The sequence below is a fragment of the Dama dama genome, chromosome 11 (genome assembly GCF_033118175.1).
Source record: "Dama dama isolate Ldn47 chromosome 11, ASM3311817v1, whole genome shotgun sequence".
Taxonomy (NCBI): Eukaryota; Metazoa; Chordata; class Mammalia; order Artiodactyla; family Cervidae; genus Dama; species Dama dama.
The window spans coordinates 25,803,808-25,822,364 of NC_083691.1; the positions used below are offsets into that span (position 1 = coordinate 25,803,808).

The 18,557-nt window shown below is 41.5% G+C and overlaps 1 protein-coding gene and 1 non-coding gene across 2 annotated transcripts; both read right to left on the minus strand.

Moving 5' to 3' along the window:
- Positions 1–47: 47 nt before the first annotated feature.
- NT5C1B (5'-nucleotidase, cytosolic IB) lies at positions 48–13,883 on the minus strand. The gene is made up of 9 exons (XM_061154852.1): positions 13,851–13,883; positions 11,700–11,789; positions 10,434–10,571; positions 8,420–8,923; positions 7,961–8,128; positions 6,743–6,872; positions 5,273–5,395; positions 4,672–4,856; positions 48–371 (listed from the first exon to the last, which is right to left on the minus strand). Exons 1-9 carry the CDS (start codon positions 13,881–13,883, stop codon positions 48–50), a joined length of 1,695 nt encoding a protein of 564 aa, XP_061010835.1.
- On the minus strand, positions 7,221–7,327 carry LOC133065686 (U6 spliceosomal RNA). The gene has a single exon (XR_009694953.1). It is a non-coding gene; the product is annotated as a U6 spliceosomal RNA (small nuclear RNA).
- Positions 13,884–18,557: the final 4,674 nt, after the last annotated feature.

Below are 18,557 nucleotides of genomic sequence, written 5' to 3' on the forward strand. Positions count from 1 at the left end.
ACTCGATGCTTTATTTCTCCTCCCCATCCCTAAGTGAACCTAATTGTTCACTTCGGACTGATTCCATAAGGTGTGTGAGCTGTGGCGGTGCCGAATTTCTGCGCCCCTTCAACGTGGAACATATGATCATCAAAGAAGAGATGGGGCCTTATCTTCGCCAAAATGGGACCTTTGGGGGCTCCAGCAAGGAAAAGAGCTTCATCTATCTCTAGACCCCAGCGGCGAAGGGTTTTCAGCACGCGGGCGCCTGAACTGGCTGCACTTCTGGCTGTGACCAGGTAGGTCCGGATAGGGCAACATAACCGTTCATCTTTGGCATAAAACTTCTTTTGCAGTCTGCCTAAATCTTCCATAAAGCCTTTCAAGGGACCCTGCAAAAGGAACATATGTCACAGCCGTCATCCAGGGAGCAAAAGGAAGTGAATGCTAAAAAAGCAGATGTTTATAAGAAACTTGTAATACTGCATGAAGCATGCAGTATAGACCAGTAATACAATGCTGAAACTCCTTCATTTATTGTGATTATATTTCCTTCTGTGGAACCATCCTTGCATTCTTAGTATACAAAATAGGATGGCCATATAATTTATCATTTGAACACACATATTTTAAGAGTGAAAGAAGCTTCTATAAAAGTTGAACCAGGGCAACAGACATAAACTATCCATGGGAAAATGGGGTTACTCTAAAGTTTAGCTTAGAACTGAACCAAAAGCACTACTTTTTAAATTTGTTTTTGTTGAATTGTACATTTTAATATTTATATAAAGTGTATTTTTCTATCTTGTTCAATTTCTTCAGGGTTTGAATCCAATCTTGTCTATATTTACTGTACTTTATATATACCCTACTTCACACTTACTTTTATCTTCAACCTTTCTGAACACTTACTTTTAGCTGTACCTCTAGCACAGGACAGAGAATTGGATTTTGCTATGTGATACAATCAGAAAGTCTTAATTTTTAAAACAAAACTTGAGTTTATAGTATAGGTGAAATTAAAATGTATGACAGTATCACAAAACATGGGAGGGAGGAATTAAGAGTATACTAATGTAAGATTCTTCCATTATACATGATGTGGCATAATATTATTTGAAAGTAGACTGTGATTAATTAGGGTTGTATATTACATATCTGATGGTAACCACTATAAAATCTAAAGCGAGTAATAAATCATTAATGGCGATGAAATTTTAGGAATCCTAAAAACATACACTATATACAACAAGTGCTAAGTCACTTCAGTAGTGTCTGACTCTTTGTGACCCCATGGACCATAGCCCTCCAGGCTACCCTGTCCGTGGGATTCTCCATGCAAGAATACTGGTGTGGGTTGCCATTTCCTCCTCCAGGGGATTGTCCCAACCCAGGGATTGAACCTGTGTCTCTTATATGTCCTGCATTGGCAGGCAGATTCTTTACCACTGGTGCCACCTGGGAAGTCCCCATGTACAATAAGTTAAAAAGCAAAAATAATAAAAGGAAAAGAAACTAAAGTTAACTAAAGATGAAACAAATAAAAAAATAAGAAGATGGTAGATTTTAATCCGAGGCTTCTCTGGTGGCTCAGATAGTAAAGAATTCGCCTAAAGTGCAGGAGACCCAGGTTTGATCTCTGAATCAGGAAGATCCCCTGAAGAAGGAAATGGCAACCCACTCCAGTATTCTTGCTTGGGAAATCTCATGAACAGAGAGACTGGCAGGCTACAGTCCATGGGGTCTCAAAGAGTTGGACACGACTGAGCGACTTAACAATAGCAACAAATAAGTTTCTGCTAATTGAAGGACACTAAACAATATTTAAAGAATTAAAAACAAGCACAGACTGAGAGAAAATATGTGCAAAGAAATATATGATAAAGGACTTGTACCCAGTTCTTTACCCAGTAAAGAACTCTCAGATATCAATAATAAAATGAAAAACCCAATTCACATGAGCAAGAGATTGCCAAAGAATACGTATAATGGCAAATAGGCACTTAATAAAATGTTCAATATCATTTGTCATTAGGATAATACAAATTAAAACCACAATGAGGTACTATTGTGTAACCCCAAACAGCCTAAAACAAACAGATGAAAAGCAGCTGACATCACCAAATACTGGCAAGGATGCAGAGTAAAAGATCCCTCATGGAAATGCAAAGTGGCATGACCACTTTGGAAAATAGTTTCCTTAAAGTTAAACATATATTTATCCTATGACCTAGAAATCTTACTCCAAGGTATTTACCTATGAGAACTGAGATTTTATGTTACACAGAATCCTGTGTGAAAATGCTTAAAGTAGCTTTATTTATAGATGTCCCAAACTGGAAATGACCTAAATATTCTCCAGTAGGTAAACTGCTAAAAACATGTGGTACATCCATAGAACAGGCTGCTGCTGCTGCTAAGTCACTTCAGTTGTATCAGACTCTGTGTAACCCCACAGACTGGGGGGATTCTCCAGGCAAGAACACTGGAGTGGGTTGCCATTTCCTTTTCCAATGCAGGAAAGTGAAGAGTGAAAGCGAAGTCTCACAGTCGTGTCCGACTCTTAGCGACCCCATGGACTGCAGCCTACCAGGCTCCTCCGTCCATGGGATTTTCCAGGCAAGAGTGCTGGAGTGGGGTGCCATTGCCTTCTTGTTAGAACAGGCTACAACTCAGCATAAAAAGGAATGCACTACTGATACGCGAATGACACGAATGAATCTCAAATGCATCATTTGAAGTAAAATAAGTCAAATTCAAAAGACTGCATCCTTTGGGGTTTCATTTATATGATACCTGAAGAGGCAAAACATTAGGGACAGAAATCAGATTAGTGGTTAACAGGTCCTAGAGAGAGGGAGTACAATGACTACAAAGAAACACAAGTGAATTTTGTTAGTATTTTGAGTTTGATCATGGTTTCATGTCTGTACACATATGTTTGTCAAAACTCTCAGAACCATGCACTAAAAATGATGAACTATACTATATATGAAGTACACCTCAACAATTCTGATTAACACACAGACACACACACACCCGTGCACACACACATACACACACACATACATGGAGATCACTATTCTAGAATGGTGAAATGAGACAGATATCAAATCGGGAGACAATGAGAGTGGATAAATTAATCCCGTCCAGCTGTCCCATTTGCTGGTGACCCTCAGATCGCCTCCATTTGAGACAATTGGACATTGTTATGACCAAACCACAAGCCTCACAGCCAACATAATTGAAAGTCATGGTTAGGAATCATACCTCATAACTTCTTTCCCATCACTGGAAACATCTGGCAAAGTCTGGTCTTTATAGAAGAGCTACCCTTTCTATGTGAAAAGTAGCATATTTTTCTACCATCAGAAGGACCACATTATGGAAACAAGTGCTTAATAATATGCTTAATAATAATATGCTTAATAATAATAAAACTCATTGGGTATTTCTGCAATAATTAGTGTTGAGCTTCACAATTGTTTAATGGGAAAAATGATTTAAAATATGGAAGAAAGGAACTGATAAGTACAGAATCTAAATGATTCTGTACAGATAAGTACAGAATCTCATTTCCCTGAGATGAGGAAAAATGGTGTTTTAAGATTATCTTGAAATAATTATTTTCAGAATTTTTAAATGCTAGTTTTTAGAGATCTTGTACATTTTGATAATATTTAAAGGCTAATATACAATTGACTCTAAATTTCAGCAAAGCAGGCATGTCAACTATAACAAAGGGTATTCCTCTTATTAGTAAACTTTGTTAACACAGAACAACTTCTTGACAAGGGCTCAAGACTTCTAAACAAGGTATTTAGGAAGGGACTATGAAGTTAAACACACACACGAACACACAGAATTTAAATATCACTTTATGTAATGTGTAGTAAGTTAGTAAAACATTCAGCTTTCAACTAGTCTCTTCATAGTTTTATAAATGTAATAAAATTAACAATATTTAAGTACATCTTAAGTTCAAGAAGAGCTGAGAAAAAAAATGCCAATTAAAAGCAGGTCTTGGTAAGATTCACAGATTAAACCTGAATGATCTATTGTTTCCGGTTCAGTTTGGAGAAAATTTTGATATTCAGGTCTCCTTTGGTTCAGAAGTTGTAGGTTTTGTTTATTTCATACCACAACTTTAACACTTCAGTTCATGGATTGATTTCCTCAAATCTAAAATTTTAATTTCAGTTTGATATATTGTTCATAGTTTGCACTTGTTTGAGGCTCATTATTTGACTTGATTCAAACTCTCAGTTTTGCAGATTTTTCTCAATCATGTGATGCCTTCATGGAGTTTGAGGTCATGGATGAGAGGTTCAACAAGTTTACTGACTGGCTGGAAATGATCTTACTATTTTGAGAACTTATTATGTAGAATTGGCCAATTGGTAAGCTGTATTACCTCTCTTTATTTATAATTTGGAGGAGATGAACTCTTTATCATGAGGAGAGGACAGAAACATTTCCAAAAGGATAGATAAAAGAACACTAAAATTAAAAAAAAAAGAAGTTGGCAGCAGATGCTTTAAAATGAGTTCATGAAAGAAAGAGAGAAAGCTACAAAGGATAAGAAGTGAGAAGTGCCTAAAAAAATTTGAAAGTCATCACAGTGAAGAAGTAATTATATCTATATGTTGGAAAATAAGTAGATCAAAATTAAGTAGCTTTCACTGAACCTACCTGGCCAAGAGGCTTATTGTCTGCTAGGGCTTCATGTTGGAAGCATTTGTCCAGCCCGTGATCCTTGATACCATGTTCAGGCTCCTCAGAAAAGAGGACGGCATCCCCATCAAAGACCACACGGAGCTGTGTGTCACAGTAAGCCGTGTCCTTGGCGCCATCATACATTGTTGCAGAGGCGATCCCTGGCAGACCATTGGAATTAATAAATAGTCTTCTTAGGACCATGAGTTTTAGTATCTACTATTAAAAAAAAGAGAAACAAAAACAAAAAACAGTCCTCCCAGACCTTGAATTTCCTCTCTGGCTATTACCTGACAGCTCAACTCCTCTTCACAACCACACATCTCAAACAAGCTGTCTTTGAATTGCCTCTGTTGCTATAAGGGATGTGAGAGTGTAAAATGGGTGTAGGACAATCACTGAAGATGTCCACCTCAAGGAAGGTCAAAGCTCTAAAAGACAAACTTAAGGGCTGCCACTTGTGGAAACATCTTAGCAGAAAATCCAATGACAATGACATAAACAACGTAATCATTGAAGCCCAATGAAACACTAGTGAGACTTCTTTATTAATGAGAAAGAAAAAACCAAGGAATACCTTCTTGTATTGCTTCCAGTACTTTTTCAGAATCTGCAGAAACATACAAGTTGGTAAGATATGCCTTCAAATAGCCAATGGGGCTTTTTCCTCCAGTCAGACAGAAGCGGTCAATTAGTAATCCTATTATCAGGCAAGAAAGACTTTGTTATGGCAGAGACTAAAGACAGCATGCTTACTGGAAATGCAAATGAAAGCTGCCTTCAGAATAACTGAGTGCCTAAAGAAATTTTAGAATTACCTTCATAGTACCAATATTGAAAAATGTTTCAGCTATTTTATATAATAGTAGGTATGTCTGGTGCATGATAATTTATGAAGTATATCCAGATAGGCCATGCCAGTTTACTCTCACAACGGCTGTTATGGCAGGCATTATCATCCTCATTATAGAAAAGGAGGCTGAGACATAAATACTTGTTTAAGCCCGCTAGATAACACTGACTCTTGTCTAGGCTAGAACAGTGCACCTTTACAATACAATATAATAGCAAGTAGTGGTAGGATTTAAACTATTTCCCTACAACTGAAGAACAAAAGGTCTGAAATTGTTTCTCTTGACTTGAAATTTTAAATGAGGTCATTATCAGACTAAAAATTAATAGACCATTAAATGCCTTCTGAATCAACAACAGTTTTTTAAAAAACATTAGATGCTGGTGAGAAGTCTGTAAAATAGGCACTTACATACACTATGGATGAAAGTATGAATTGGTACAGACTGTCTAGAAAGTAATTTTATATTTAGTGATAAAAACATATTTAAATAAATTTATTTACTTTTAATTGAAGGATAACCATTTTATCAAATTTAAATCTTATTTTTACATGGACGTACCCATAAGACTGGATATGTCACTTAGCAAATATGCTAAAGGTCTCCACAAAAGTCAGGTAAATTCATAAGAGGAAAAATGGGGACCTCCCTTGAAACTATCTAACACACTGATGGAGATGTCATGAAGAGACTAGTGTCAAACAAATTTTCCCTGTAAAGGAATAAAGACAGTTTTGCTGGCATGGGTATGAATTTGATGTATGGGGCAAGCAGCCGGGGAGAGTCAGATGTTAAGAGTGGAAAGGAAAGGTAACAACCTTAAAACCTTTAACATGCATCTGTGGTGAGCAAGAAGTCTGATCACACAGAGAAAGCCCTAGGTTGACGGTTCCTTGAAGTCAAGTTCAGAAGTGAAAAACATAAAACAGAGAAATATATTGCAGGACCTGGGATTAAGACTTTGAAATTCACACTTGACAAGTTAAGTCCAGAGCTTTGGGCCCGACTCTGGGCTGAAGTTAAAAATGAACATGGCCTCTCTTGTTCTGACATAGGCAAATAAACATTCTCACGCAGAAGGGGGTGTCAGTATCAAAGAGGCTGCATTAGTTAGGCCATGGCGAGCAAAATAACATGGCTTCTCTCTTCCAGAGCAGCAAGCTGTTCCTCCACACGGTATTTATTTTACTTACCGTAGTGATTGACGCTGTTTATAAGCCGCACTCCCACTTGGGCATGGTTATTAGTCATCAGTACAATATCAAATAAGTCCTGTTCGTCAGGATACAGCTCACGGAGTCTGCAGTTGACATACTGCAGTGCCTGCAGGTTACAAACACAAATGTGTGTGAGGAGGGCCAGGCAAGGTGGGCATCGGGGGTCTGGAGGGAACGGATCCCTCAGGTGTCCACTTCAAGCTCCAAAGACTCTTCCCTGAGAGATTGTGGCTCCTTTAAGGCAGGGTTATCCCATTCATTTCAGTATTTTCAGCCTCTCATACAAAGGACCTCAGCGAATGTTTATTGAAAGATGGGTGATGTTTTGGTTTACTAGAATTATTTCTGTGAGGTAGACATAGGATCAGGCTAACCCTTTCAGGGTTTGTCTATTTTTGTTTTTGATTCATAAAACCTCCCTTTTTTGATCATCTGATGATTATTTTTTATTGTGAAACATATAGGCTGTTTCAAGAATTCTCATGTTATCCTTGCACAGAGGCCATGCTAATGGTCTCTGTATTGTTCTAATTTTAGCACAAGTGCGGCCAAAGTGAGCATTTTGTCTATTTTTTAAACATGAGTCTTTAGAATAGCTTTGTGGTTTCCTCCAATGCTTCCACTATGCCCCATAACTACTTTCTACAACTAGTGGAGGTGTCATTTGTTTCTGCCTGGTTATGATGTTATTGCATCATATTTGTATAAGCTGTATAGGGGATCAGAGCTAGAAGTGCTATACATTTCAGTGCAAGTTCCAAGATTACTTTCTCTATGAAAATCATGCCCTTAAGTGCCAAGAGCATCTTGACTTTTTTAATGTGCTGTGTTTGGGGCAGGAGAAGCTAATGTGAATTTCATCTTATTTGAGTGGGGTGTTTCATTTCTACTACTTGGAATTGGAAACTCATTATTGCTTCTGGTTATTGCTCCTTCTATGGAGGGAATGATCTTTTCTGTTACAAGTCTCAGGATATGGACTCAGAGTTCCACATCTCGGGCTGCAGTCCCTCCCTCAACAGTGTTGAAGTTTCTTTGAAAATACAAAGTGACCTAGGGTCAACTCGCAAAGGGCAAGAATGACAAGGGTGGACTAGGAATGATAAGGAAAACTGGATGAGATCCTAGGGGTTGGCATGGGCCCTTCCCTGATCTCTAGAGTCCTGGAGGGCCAGAGACAGCTTTGCGGAGTACCTTGACAAAGCGGAAGGCCGGCCCTGGGGTCAAGACGACATTCTCATTGGTAAGCTGATACTCCATGTATTTCTCCAGACCCTCTTCATCATAGATTTTCCTGCTGTCCATCATGTTGAAGAGTGCCCCGGATGACACAGCCACGGTGATGGCATGCTTGGGTTTGGGCTACAGAGAGGAGCACCAACAGGAGGACAGTCACGCAGATACACAGGGGTCAGCAATAGAGCTCATGCCAGGGTAGGGTGGGAGGCAAATAGGTGGTCCTGGCTTGGAGGACTGGGATGCTGGAGACAGCCAAGAATGGGATCCTGGAGTGTACAGTGCAGAGGGGGAGGTTTAGGGAGGAGAAGCAGTGGCCTGAGTGAGCTTCCCTACACCGTGGGGAGGAGCCAGGCCTCCGGGCTGGGCTGAGTGCGGGTGAAGCCCGGGTACCCAGGGGAGGCGGGCCCTGCTCACCGGCCTGGGGCGCGAGCAGTTGGGTGTCTTCTCGTACAGTGTTCTCACGGACGCCCAATAGGCCTCGTCCTCGTCCTCCTCTTCCTCTCGTTTCCTGGCCAGGTCGGACACACAGTCGTGGTCCATCTGAGAGGGGTAGAGCATCCTGCGCTGAGTATAGGATTTCCATTCGGACGGAGGCGTGCGCGAGTATTCCCGCTGGTGCGTGTCCCTGGAATCGTGCGAGTCCCGGGAGCGGGACATGTCTCGCGTGTCCCGGGACTCTCTCTTATCCCGGCTCTCTCGGATCTCCCGCCCCGTGCTGTGAGACCAGGTGTCAGGATTCTCAGACTTGGTTGTGCGCCGGGACGTGGTCTGCAGCTGGGTCTCCGGGGACATGGAAGACCGTGAGTCGAGTGGCATGTTTTGCGTGGGTGGCGAGGGCTGCGCTGACAGCGGCTTCGGCGACTCTCGCTGGCTAGGGGAGGTGGATGAAGTCCGGGAGGTCGTGGAGCTGTTGGGGAGCTGGAACAAGAAAGTAGGCCTCTGGGTTCCAGGCTTGCTTAGGGCCCCTATACTCCTCTCTGCCCAGCTGGCGTCTGTCCCTTCTCTCTGTTCCCTTCCTAGCTCTTACATGGATGCTGGTTCATCTCGGCTCCTTTTAAATAGGGCTTAGTAGTAGTAGTAGTAATTTAGTTGCTATGTCTTGTCTGACTCTTGCGACCCTATGAACTGTAGCCTGCCAGGCTCCTCCCTCCATGGGATTCTCCAGGCAAGAGTACTGGAGTGGGTTGCCATTTCCTTCTCCAGGGGATCTTCCCAACTCAGGGATCGAACCGGGGTCTCCTGCATTGCAGGCAGGCGCTTTAACCTCTGAGCCACCAGGGAAGCCCTAAATAGGGCTTAAGGGGCTCCAAATATTAGACATTTCTGTTATGTGAACACAAAGACAGCTCTCATTTTCCCCAGCTGCCCTGTCAGCGCCTCTCACTTTCTTTGTTCATTTCCTTTTGTGATAGACAGGGTGGAGGTCCTTTTCCTTGCTCCCACATAGTTGGCACACAGTTTGCAAAGTTCTGTCACTTTGTTCACATACACCTGCTTAGTCAGAGACCTCCAGGTAGGACAGAGGGCTTGAGTAAGGGACCTTGCCTGCCGCTGTCTCCACCTGCCACCTCCAGTAAACTCAGTGAGTGGCTGGACCGGAAGTCCCCACCACGGAAGGCACTTTATAAAGCTTATATGCTTTATAAAGCACCTCTGGGCATATGTCTCTACCTTTGCCCCCTGTGGTTAAAGCAGTGAATGCTGGGAGGGTCGCCAGGCTGGAGAATCAGGTGTTTCTCCTTCAGAGTTTCTCGTGCCAGGGAAGTTCAACTGGAGAGACTCATCTTCCTAAACTGGAAGCAATCTTTCTAGAGAAAGGACTCTTTCACTAAGGTGTATGAGAGATTATTAAGCATCCATATATCATTCCAGCTTTTGTGACTGTTTCACACGTTTCAAAAGGCATGTTCTTGGTTAAATTATTGAGCCAGTCCTCACAGAGACAGACAGATTGTTTCTCCCAGTGCCTGGGACCGGGTCACCCTCTGCATTCAAAAACTTAATCTCACGACAGACTTTTTCTTTTGTGTGACTAGGCCTAGTTAAGGGCTCACAGTGTCACACAACCTAGTATTCTTCAACAATTTATCTCCTTTGTTGACCTTTTCACCCTCTCTTCTGAGTCTTGAGTACTCAATGAATAGTTTTTAAATGTGTGAAGTAAGGAAGGAGAAACCATGGAATTTAATCATTCAGTGAGCCGTTTAGAGACCTAGAAACTCTAGGTTTTGATCTAGTTCTGTGGGCATTACTAATGAAAAATCTTAGGTGATTCTGTGTTTCAGTTTTCTTATGCTGGGGGGTGGTAGTTTGGGACACTAATCAGCTGTGTAGAACAGGGCCTGGCACATAGAAAGTATCACTGCACATTGTTGTTATTATTACTATTATTCTGCAATGTACTCTTCCCTTTCGTGCCCATCTCTACCTTAAGACTGGTGTTCTTGCTTCTGGACTCCTCTGCTGATGGAGGTCTGGTGGATGGACTCCGTGATGTTCGAGACCACTGATTTCGCACTACGTACCCTCGAGAGTCTGACTTCGGCAAAGTTAATTCTTGTGATCCCTTTTGAGGAGAGAAGAGACCCAGGAGTGTAATACCCCATCTCCCACCCCCTGTCCTTCCACACATGCGCTGATGAAAATAGCCATGTCAAGTTAAATATGGCAGTGCTCAGTGAGAAGGTCCCTGCCCCCTATAACCTGTAATTCAGCCTTGGCCCTTGTGTATTTTTCTAGCTCTGATTGAATCCTAACTTCTGTGAGGATCCATGAAGTGGGAATCTACCTGGAAGGGCATCCAAAACCAAGAAGCAAGTCTGATAGCTCATGTTTTTTCACCTGTGACTCCTCTTATGCGAAGCTTAGTAGCGTTGAGCATTCTTCCTCCCTTTTCCCCACTTCTTTCCTTAAGGATAAGCCTGTTAGCAAATGCTGAAAAGACATCTCCAGCATTTTTGACCAGACTGCAAAGATGAAAGCAGCTGGCATCTGGTCAAGGCTGCAGCAGGGCTCCAGGCAGCTGCAGGAGAAGGAATAGCGCCCTCTAGCACTCCCTTTGGGAGGAACAGGATGGAGGAGACCATGGAGAGGCAAGTGGACATTTCTATTCCCATATCCTTCCCCTCACCCAGATTGCCTGTGGCTCCCCTCCAAAATCAATAGTTTGATCTCTGCTCACCCTGATCATCGTCATCTGCCGGCCCTGCTCCCACAACAGGCACATGTGAATATAAATACGTATTGTGCGGCAGGGGCTAAGAAGTACTTTTCCCTCAGCTGCACAAAGGCAGCGTCTACACGACGGGTGACCCCGCATGGAGCAACATCTCAGCGAGTGATTCGGTATGACTGCACGCCTCATCTGAAAGATTGTGCAGAAAATGGTCAATGTGATGGCCAGACTCCCCTTCCCTCCCTGATTTGAACATAGACCAGTCTCCTCCCTTAGGCTGAGCAGAGGTTTCTATACCACTTGTTCTGCATGAACACTGGGATGTGGACTCGATTGGGAGGCAGGGACCAGCTAGATTCTCCTAGGTTTTACTTGACCTCTCCACAAGGGCATTAGGTATCCCTTAATACACATCTTGATAGCTTGGTCTTTTCTCCCCAAGCTCCACTGCCCCCTAATATTTTTTGTTATGCTGTCTACTCTTTAATCCTCTCACCAACTCTAAAGAGGTCAGCTCACCTGAGTGGTCAGACGAACTGATTTCTCAGAATCCTTTCTAGATTTGTCTCCTTCTAGGCTGTCTTTTGAGTACCTCGATCCAGTCTCATTCTTAATATGGAAACAAAGAATGTTTATTAATTTTTTACCTCAGGGACATTAGAAACCTTAGGTATGGGGAGTGAAAGGATAAATAAGAATTAGAATTTGTCTCTTTGCCATTATCAAAAAATATAAATTTTAGATATTATTTTTTCCCCTGTTCTAACAAGCGTGAGTAAAAATAATACATATGAGTAAAAATAATACATACTATACAAACAAATTTTTAATATAGAAATTTGTTGATGTATAGATTTGAGGTGGTGGTAGTTTAGTTGCTAAGTCGTGTCTGACTCTTGTGACCCCCTGGACTGTAGCCCACCAGGCTCCTCTGTCCATGGGATTTCCCAGGCAAGAATACTGGAGTGGGTTGCCATTTCCTTCTCCAGGGGATCTTCTTGACCCAGAGATTGAACCTGGGTCTCCTGCTTTACAGGCATTCTCCTGCATTTCAGATGGATTCTTTACTGACTGAGCCACCAAGAAAGCCCAATAGATTTTGAGACATGAGGTGTTTATCATTTGAGAAATGATAACAGGGGAAATGCTTTGGGAGAATTTCCCAGAGGTCAGTAGCACTTGGAATTAAATGTGGAGTTGCTCACACAGAACATTTTTTTTCCCATTATTCAGAAGGTTGCTGCTTTATGGAACTTTTTCCTTTGCCAGATAGAATTGAAACTTCTTCTTCTTTTTTTTTTTTCCATAAACCAATTTTCTGTAGATCTGAGCCTCATCAATAATAGATTTTTAAAATCAAAGACCTTAATCCTGTAGAAATCAATCAACAGGCCTGTATTCTATCCATATCATCTAACTATTCATAGCATCAAGAGTGAAAAGAGGTTTCTTATCAGTAAACTAATAGGGAAGTCCATGCAGGGAAACACAAGAAGATAACTTATTTCCTGGACATCTATTCAATTTTTTTTCCTTTTCAATTGCAGGAAATACTATTTTACTGGACCAGTATTTCTATTGCTTCCTGCCAATTCAGTAACTATAATGCAGTCAAGATTAATATTATTTATCTGTTTAAGGATCTCAGCTTCCAGCATAATTGAGGTGTTCAAGGGCAGTCTGTTAGACTCCTTATGCTCTGTGTCTTGCACCCACGAAAAATCTCAAGTTGAGTGATAGAGTCTGTGTCTGAAGTGAATGGCATAGCTGTGCAGTCCTAGAACTAATCCTAAAATCTTTTTGTCACCATGCCCCCAAACACACACACATACCACCACCACCACCACCACCACCATCAAATCCTGTCACTTCTAACTCCAAAAGATATTTTAATCCAATCCCTCTTCTCCATTCCTTTTACCATTGCCTTGTTCTAGGCCTTTAGATCATTATGGACATGTAATCTTAAAAATACAGCTTTTAACCAGATTTTATGGCCTCACATCCTCTCAACTTCTAGGTCTATCTACTCGATTTATTTATGATATTTATAAAATATAAATCTGCTGATGCTTTATTATGAGGTGCACTCTTCATTCACTTGGTTAGAGAGACAAGAGACTCATACTGTATCCTGTCTACCTCTAACTTGTATACCCTCCACTCTATATTTTTATCTCTGTTCTATTTATGCCAAATGACTTGTATTTGCCTGTATACCACCCTTATTTTCTTAAAACCTACTTTTCCCTTCAGTGTTCCTCAAAGCCAAGCTCAGCATGACCTGGGAGAAGTTCCCAGTGTTAAACATTCCTCTGTGTTGCCTGTGTCTTTTGTACATACTTTTACTGAGCACCAAATTGTACTTTGTTTATGTATTCTCTTTCCTACTAGGCTGTGCATTCTTCAAAGATAGCAACTGTGTTTCACCTCTTACAACTAGCATATGAGCATCTGCTCAATGAATGCTGATTATTGGATGGACTTATACCACATGCTTTCATCTCCTTTTCCTCCACTCTCCATGTTCTTTACCTCTCCTTTTGTCTCTATGTGTGGTCATCCTCTGAAATTTGATTGCTGCAAAGCATTGCCCCAGAGCAAATGATGGGCTGATATCTATGTTTCCTCAGTTCTTTGGCAAGATTCTAGGACATTCAATTCACTGACCTTCTTTTTCTGTTTCAGAGATGTTTGACTCATTTCTCTAATTACTGATATTCTTTTGTTGTTACATAGGTTTTCTTCTCCCCAGCTCCATTTCCTGTTGTTTCTGTTGCTCAGTTTAGGTTTGCATTTAGAATGTCAAATTTATGACATCACATGTGATTCCATAGTAACTAGCTGACTCTGCGAATAAGTGACTTTTTAAAAAAAGAAATAGTATTTATTTGAGTGCATCCATTCATAACTGTTGTCTGGGTTTTTGTGAATCTCTAAGCAATGTTCAAATGTTTAATATGTAGCATAATCAGCATTACTATTTCCTTCTTTTTAAACCTGTCTAATATTTCTAAGTTACTCATCCTATCAATCCCATTTGTGGCTGTACATTTTATAGTACTGCCAAAATCAATGGCAGACTCATTTGTGGGCCTGCTCATTTCTTATTGTTTATCCTGATAGACTTTGGAGAACTTTCTGAAAATCTGGAGACTATTTTTAACAGCTGAGACCTGTTCTAGGCTTGAGTGTAGCTTCAGTGTTTGGTGTATCTTTCACAATGGCAAGGCCACGTCCATTCATTAAGTTGAAGTACTTAATGTGGATAGACACAGTGCGGCAGAATGACACTTGCACTGTTTTGCCTGGTGTTTGCCCCATCCCGAAACATCTAAACACACATCTGTCCCTCTTGTGTACACACGGAGAACATTTTGTAAAGTCCAGTCCCTGACTCTGGTGTATAAGGTCCAATAATGTTCTTCACTTATGGTTCTGTTTTTAGGTCCGAGACATGTGCCATGCCAATCTGCTTTTGGCAAGCCATCATGGACTGAGACAGGAGAAGTTTTGACAGCTTTAATCAAAGTTCTCCAGAGGTCTTCTAGATAGTTGGTTATGTACACTCCAGGTTAGACTGCCTGGTTTTGCATCCTTAAATCCAGTCCCCTCCCAGCCCCCATATCTCACTGTGATCTCTGACAAGTTGTTTAATTGTCCTAAATCTCAATGTCCTCATTTAGAAAATGAAGATAATGATGGTATCAGCACCAAATGGCAGTTGTGATAGTTGAAATATTATAAAGCTTTGAAGACAGTGGCATTCATGCGTTAGCAGTGGACACTGTCCATGTCACAAAATGGATAGCTTGGGGCATGTTGGGCCTCATATTAGTCAACATAGCTGCACCTTTCCTGAGACAACAGAATGGCTTATGGAAGGAAAGAAAAGTTTGGTTTTCCTGTGTCTCCATCTTCCACTTGAATTGGTTTGCTGCGTCCATTTTCTCCTGCTGTGTAACAAATCACCATGTATTTATCAGCTTAAACAAGTCTGTTTATTATCTCATAGCTCCTCAAGCTAGAAGTCTAAGTGGGCTTAACTGAGTTCTCTGCTCAGGATCACCTAAGGCTGAAATCAAGGTGTACGCCAGGATGGGTTGGAAGCTCTGAGGAAGAATCTGCTTCCAAGTCGGTTCATGTTTGAGGAATCCAGATTCCTGCAACTGTAGGACCAAAGTCCAAGTTGCTGGGTGTTGGCCAGGGTTTACTCTCAGCTCCCAGAGGCCGTTCCCAGGTCCTTGCCCCAAGCCCTCCCTCTCATTAATGGGGAACCTCCCTCATGTTGAATTCCTGTCTTGTCTTGAATCTCTCTGCCTTTCTCTTCTGTTTAGAGACAGAGACAATGCTTTGTTCTTAAAGAAATCAAATTATTAGCTTATGCCCACTTGAAAAAATCTCCTTTCAATGTAACCAAGTCAGCTGATGAGTAAGCTAAATGATAGCTACAAAATCTCTTTGTAGAACATATCATGGAGGTGATATCCCGAAGGAATCATTTAAGGATAAGGGTCTTTTGTGGGGCCATCATCTTAGAATTGTGTCCACCACATTCATTTAACCTACTTTACCTTAGTGACCTTTCAAAACAGGAGCTAAAAGAGTAAAACCCAGGCTTGCAAATTATTGACCACCATCTTCTACCTCAAGGAATATAGGCTAAATAGGACTTCTTTAGGCACTTGATTTAAATACATTTTCTATTTTTTGAAAGTATGGGCTGGGAAAGTTAATAAATGGAGAGGTGTCTGAGCTTATTCTTAAGTCTCTTGGATTCAAGTGTTTGGATATTTGGGAGGAGTGATGAACGTATCCCTTCAACAGTCTGTGACTGTTGAAGCAGTCGTGGAACAGACCTGGGAGGACCTTGACACCTACTGAGTGTTTGTTGTTTAGTTGCTCAGTCATGTCCTACTCTTTGCGACCCTGTAGACTGTAGCCCACCAGGCTCCTCTGTCCATAGGGTTTCCCAAGCAAGAAAGAATACAGTGGGTTGTGATTTCCTCGCTCAGGGAATCTTCCGAACCCAATGACTGAACCTGCATCTCCTGCATTGGGAGGTGGCTTCTTTACCACTGATCCACTAGGGAAGTCCAATGATTTTTTTTTTTCCTAAAAATAAACTCAGCAGTGGCCACAGGACTGGAAAAGGTCAGTTTTCATTACAATCCAAAAGAAAGGCATTGCCAAAGAGTGCTCAAACTACCACACAATTGCACTCATCTCACATGCTAGTAAAGTAATGCTCAAAATTCTCCAAGCCAGGCTTCAGCAGTATGTGAACCGTGAACTTCCAGATGTTCAAGCTGGTTTTAGAAAAGGAGGAGGAACCAGAGATCAAATTGCCAACATCTGCTGGATCATCGAAAAAGCAAGAGAGTTCCAGAAAAACATCTATTTCTGCTTTATTGACTATGCCAAAGCCTTCGACTGTATGAATCACAATAAACTATGGAAAATTCTGAAAGAGCTGGGAATACCAGACCACCTGACCTGCCTCTTGAGAAACCTGTATGCATGTCAGGAAGCAACAGTTAGAACTGGACATGGAACAACAGACTGGTTCCAAATAGGAAAAGGAGTATATTAAGCCTGTATATTGTCACCCTGCTTATTTAACTATATGCAGAGTACATTATGAGAAACGCTGGGCTGGAAGAAGCACAAGCTGGAATCAAGATTGCCAGGAGAAGTATCAACAACCTAAGATATGCAGATGACACCACCCTTATGGCAGAAAGTGAAGAAGAACTAAAGAGCCTCTTGATGAAAGTGAAAGAGGAGAGTGAAAAAGTTGACTTAAAGCTCAACATTCAGGAAACTAAGATCATGGCATCTGATCCCATCACTTCATGGCAAATAGATGGGGAAACAGTGGAAACAATGGCTGACTTTATTTTTCTGGGCTCCAAAATCACTGCAGATGGCAATTGCAGCCATGAAATTAAAAGACGCTTACTCCTTGGAAGGAAAGTTATGACCAACCTAGATAGGATATTAAAAAGCAGAGACATTACTTTGCCAACAAAGGTCCGTCTAGTCAATTTTTTCCAGTGATCACGTATGGATGTGAGAGTTGGACTATAAAGAAAGCTGAGTGCCGAAAAATTGATGTTTTTGAACTGTGGTGTTGGAGAAGACTCCTGAGAGTCCCTTGGACTGCAAGGAGATCCAACCAGTCCATCCTGAAGGAGATCAGTCCTGGGTGTTCATTGGAAGCACTGCTGTTGAAGCTAAAACTCCAGTCCTTTGGACACCTGATGCAAATAGCTGACTCATTTGAGAAGACCCTGATGCTGGGAAAGATTGAGGGCAGGAGGAGAAGGGGACGACAGAAGATGAGATGGTTGGATGCTATCACCAACTCCATGGACATGAGTTTGGGTAAACTCTGGGAGTTGGTGATGGACAGTGAGGCCTTGCATGCTGCGGTTCATGGGGTCGCAAGGAGTTGGACACGACTGAGCGACTGAACTGAACTGAAAGATAAATGTGAGGATAAAGTGATTTATCCTTTTTAGCTCATCACTCATAACTGGCCTTCAAAATGTATACCTGAGCTATCAATGTGGGTTTTCAAGTCATATAAACCTGCACTTAAAAGCCAGCCCTGCTACTAATTGTTTGGTAAACCTCTCAACACTTCAGTAAATCCCTCAATATCTCTGAACCTTGATTTTATCTCTATAAGATGGGTATTATGATACCTAGTTTGAGGATCTCTTAGGGAGAAAGATACGTATAATGCTTTTAATGTGTTTGTCCCAGAATTCCTGGTTTTGTGGCCAACTGGGTCACACACAGTATTTTGCAGCCCCTCTCATCAGGAAGTGGGGATTTCCCACCCCTTGAATCAGGCCTGCTTGTGACTTGCTTTATCTACAGTGGTGCTGGGAAGTTGCATCCTGTGAGTTCTAGAACCTGGGCCCTCAAATGCTTGCAATAGCTCCTTTTTACCTTCTGAAATGCCTAGGGAAGGGTCTGAAATCTTTATGAATGAAAAAATATGGACTATGAGAGCTCATGATTTTGATGAGGCAACTTGTCCACAGTCACAAAATCGGCAGCGGATAGAATCAAGTTTCTAACTCTATCCTATCTGCCTCTGAAACTTAACAATGATCGTTTTTTTGTTTAATCACACTTCCTCATCTGGGAGCTTCTCCATTGGCCCATTCTTCTATCCCCAGGTTAACAGTAGGTCAGTTGGAAACCCTATGCAGTTAATTGAATAGTCTAAATAATTAGATCAGACAAGCCTTGCAAGTTTCTAAATATGAGCCTTATCCAATCAGACCATGTCTCTATATGTCACAGAGCATGATTAAGGAGAAGCTTCTCATATCAATCCTGCTGATGGTGTGTGTGAATAGT

Coding starts and splice junctions, on each gene's coding strand:
- NT5C1B (XM_061154852.1), bottom strand. CDS start 13,883: ATGAGTCAAACATCTCTGAAACAGAAAAAGAAG. Junction 6,873..7,960: donor CGGCCTTCCGCTTTGTCAAG/GTACTCCGCAAA, acceptor TGTAACCTGCAG/GCACTGCAGTATGTCAACTG. Junction 4,857..5,272: donor ACTGGAAGCAATACAAGAAG/GTATTCCTTGGT, acceptor ATGGTCTGCCAG/GGATCGCCTCTGCAACAATG.